Source organism: Etheostoma spectabile, chromosome 3, assembly GCF_008692095.1.
Source record: "Etheostoma spectabile isolate EspeVRDwgs_2016 chromosome 3, UIUC_Espe_1.0, whole genome shotgun sequence".
NCBI lineage: Eukaryota > Metazoa > Chordata > Actinopteri > Perciformes > Percidae > Etheostoma > Etheostoma spectabile.
In genome coordinates, this window is record NC_045735.1 from 23,268,054 (window position 1) to 23,270,512 (window position 2,459).

The following is a 2,459-nucleotide window of genomic DNA, read 5'->3' on the forward strand; positions in this document are numbered from 1 at the left end:
TCAGATACACCGATGTGATTGGTGCAGCTCGGCTACAAGGGTATGGGTAATGAGCAGCATTACTCAATATCAAAGTAACTCAATGAGCAAATTTAAACTGTGCTCTCGCAGGAACTCTGGATTTCCAGGGTAGCTAAGTAACCCATTGAACTCATAAACTAACTCAGGGATCGAAATCATTCATTTGTGTTTGTGCTTTGCTGCAGCTTCCCAAGGCATGTGATGGCTAGGCAAATCCCCCTGATAAAAGGATGATACACAATTGCTTGATTTAAGGCATAATACTAATAATACACTTTTATTTATAATAATTTCCCATTTTAAGAATAATACAACATGACAATTTCAGTGTCACCAAATACAAATTGGTGACATTCAGTGCCACACACTCCACCCCAACAGTTGCTGAACCACAAGAAAGTACAACTTTGAGAGCAGAAGGATTTGTCACAAATCTGGATCTATGTCCCAGGAGCTAAAAATTGAAAAAGCTTCCAGTAGTAAAGTTCCTGAGACCCTAAAAAGGTTCCAGTGGTTCCAGCAGTCTAAAACATTATGAGGTTAGATGAGATTATGAGGTCAAGTGACAATTGAATGATGTGCTTATGGTTTACGTGGGCTCATCTAACAGAGACGTTGCTATATTGTTTTGGTTTTTATTCATAGAAATGTACACCAGTGTGTACCTGTGTGGAGAAGTGGTGTATGACAGCTATAGAGATGCAGGCATCACAGGAGGCTGTTCGCAGAGGGACACTGAGAGCATCAGATACAAACGCCTGGAAACCCCTCTCTGCACAGATTTGGACAAGAGCAACGCTACGGTCACAACCAACCTGAAAAGACATAAACACACATGGGCATGTAAGATTATTCACAAACAAGAACACAAGGTACAGTGGAAGGGTACAAGGTCCAAACAAGAACATATGTGGTGTGTCTTATTTTCAGTAGTGTAGGGATGCATTTCTTTTTTGTGAGATGAAAAAAAAAGTCCAAAGACAGAATGGCAAATTAATAATCAAGGAATTTGAGCAAAATACATATGGATTAAATACAGAGAATGAGGAAAAATGGATAGAAGTGAAAGAAATGGGCGCCTGGACGGCTCTGCTGGTAGAGCGGGCGACCATATATGAAAAAAAACTTTAAAAGACAAGAAAAAGTGAAAGAAAAATAGAAAAATGCAGTAAGTGGATAAAAGTATAAATTAGGGATATTGGAAAGAAAAGGAAGAAGAGAAAGGAGGGAGGGGATTGGATGACAGTAATAATTCATTCTTAACACATTGTTTCACCGAACAATTCAATCAAGCTTCTGACCTTCTCCCAAAAGAGACAGAGGTGATAAGAGATAGTGAGAAATCACACACACACACACACACACACACACACACACACACACACACACACACACACACACACACACACACACACACACACACACACACACACACACACACACACAAACACACTTTTCATTTTGATTGAAACCGGGAAGGTTAGCAGTGCTAATATGCAACGGGAGAGAGAATGAGAAGGGAACAGGTGAAATATAGAGGACAAAAAGAAAACGCATAGGGAATGAAACTAATTTAAGAGAGAAAAATTGCAAGATTCAGCTCAGTAATGATTCATCCCGGTTACTGTCTGAGTCAGGATAAGCTGCTTACACGCACCTCCAAATCCCAAACATGAATATCCCAGTGTGCATATGTAAACAGAAAATGTAGGATATTGCCATGGAAACTGAGCTTATACAAACAATGACAACCAGCAAACATCAGAGCAGGAACACGGGCCTCAGCACTGAGGATATCATCCCTAGACGGTGTATTATTGAGCTCATTTTAAAATAGGACATTATGTTTACACTTGAGACAATTTCTAAAGTGATTACAGATATTTCCCTTCATGTGAACAGGAATTGCTGTAGAACCAAAGCATTAACCACATGGTAAATAAGTTAACAGCAGCATCTTGCCCAAGGAAAGTGCAATGATCCAAACCGTTGAAAATAAAAAAGGTTTCAGATTAGAGTCCGAGCGATATTATCGGACGATATTAGGCATTTTCCGATCTATCGGTACTGGCATTTATAATGGCCAAAAAATGATTCTGATAAATTAATATAAAAACAGACAGTCAACCATGTTATGAGTGTTGGGGTTACATAGTTTGTCCACCAGAGGGTGCTCTACAACGTCCCTGTTGGCAACACTGATTTGTTTTTTTGTTTTTGTTCAAAGGACTTTAAGTTTGACATCTTAAGTTTGTATTTTTTTACATTTTATTAATTAGAACTTTAATGTATTTTAATGTTCCTCTGTTTTGTTGCGATTTTAGTGAGAACTCATAAATACCGGTAACTACAAATAACTAGTGTTAGGGAAACATTTTTTTTACACGTTTCTGGATTATTTTTTTTATTTTTAATTTTTTTTTTTTTTTTTTTTTTTT

At 37.8% G+C, this 2,459-nt stretch overlaps 1 protein-coding gene across 1 annotated transcript in view; it reads right to left on the minus strand.

Annotated features, from left to right (window-relative positions):
• alkbh8 (alkB homolog 8, tRNA methyltransferase) overlaps positions 1-2,459 on the minus strand; it is a 14,122-nt gene that overhangs the window by 2,193 nt on the left and 9,470 nt on the right. The window contains exon 11 of the mRNA XM_032511944.1: positions 687-836. Coding sequence (XP_032367835.1) covers positions 687-836 — 150 coding nt within the window. The remainder of the gene's footprint in view (positions 1-686; positions 837-2,459) is intronic.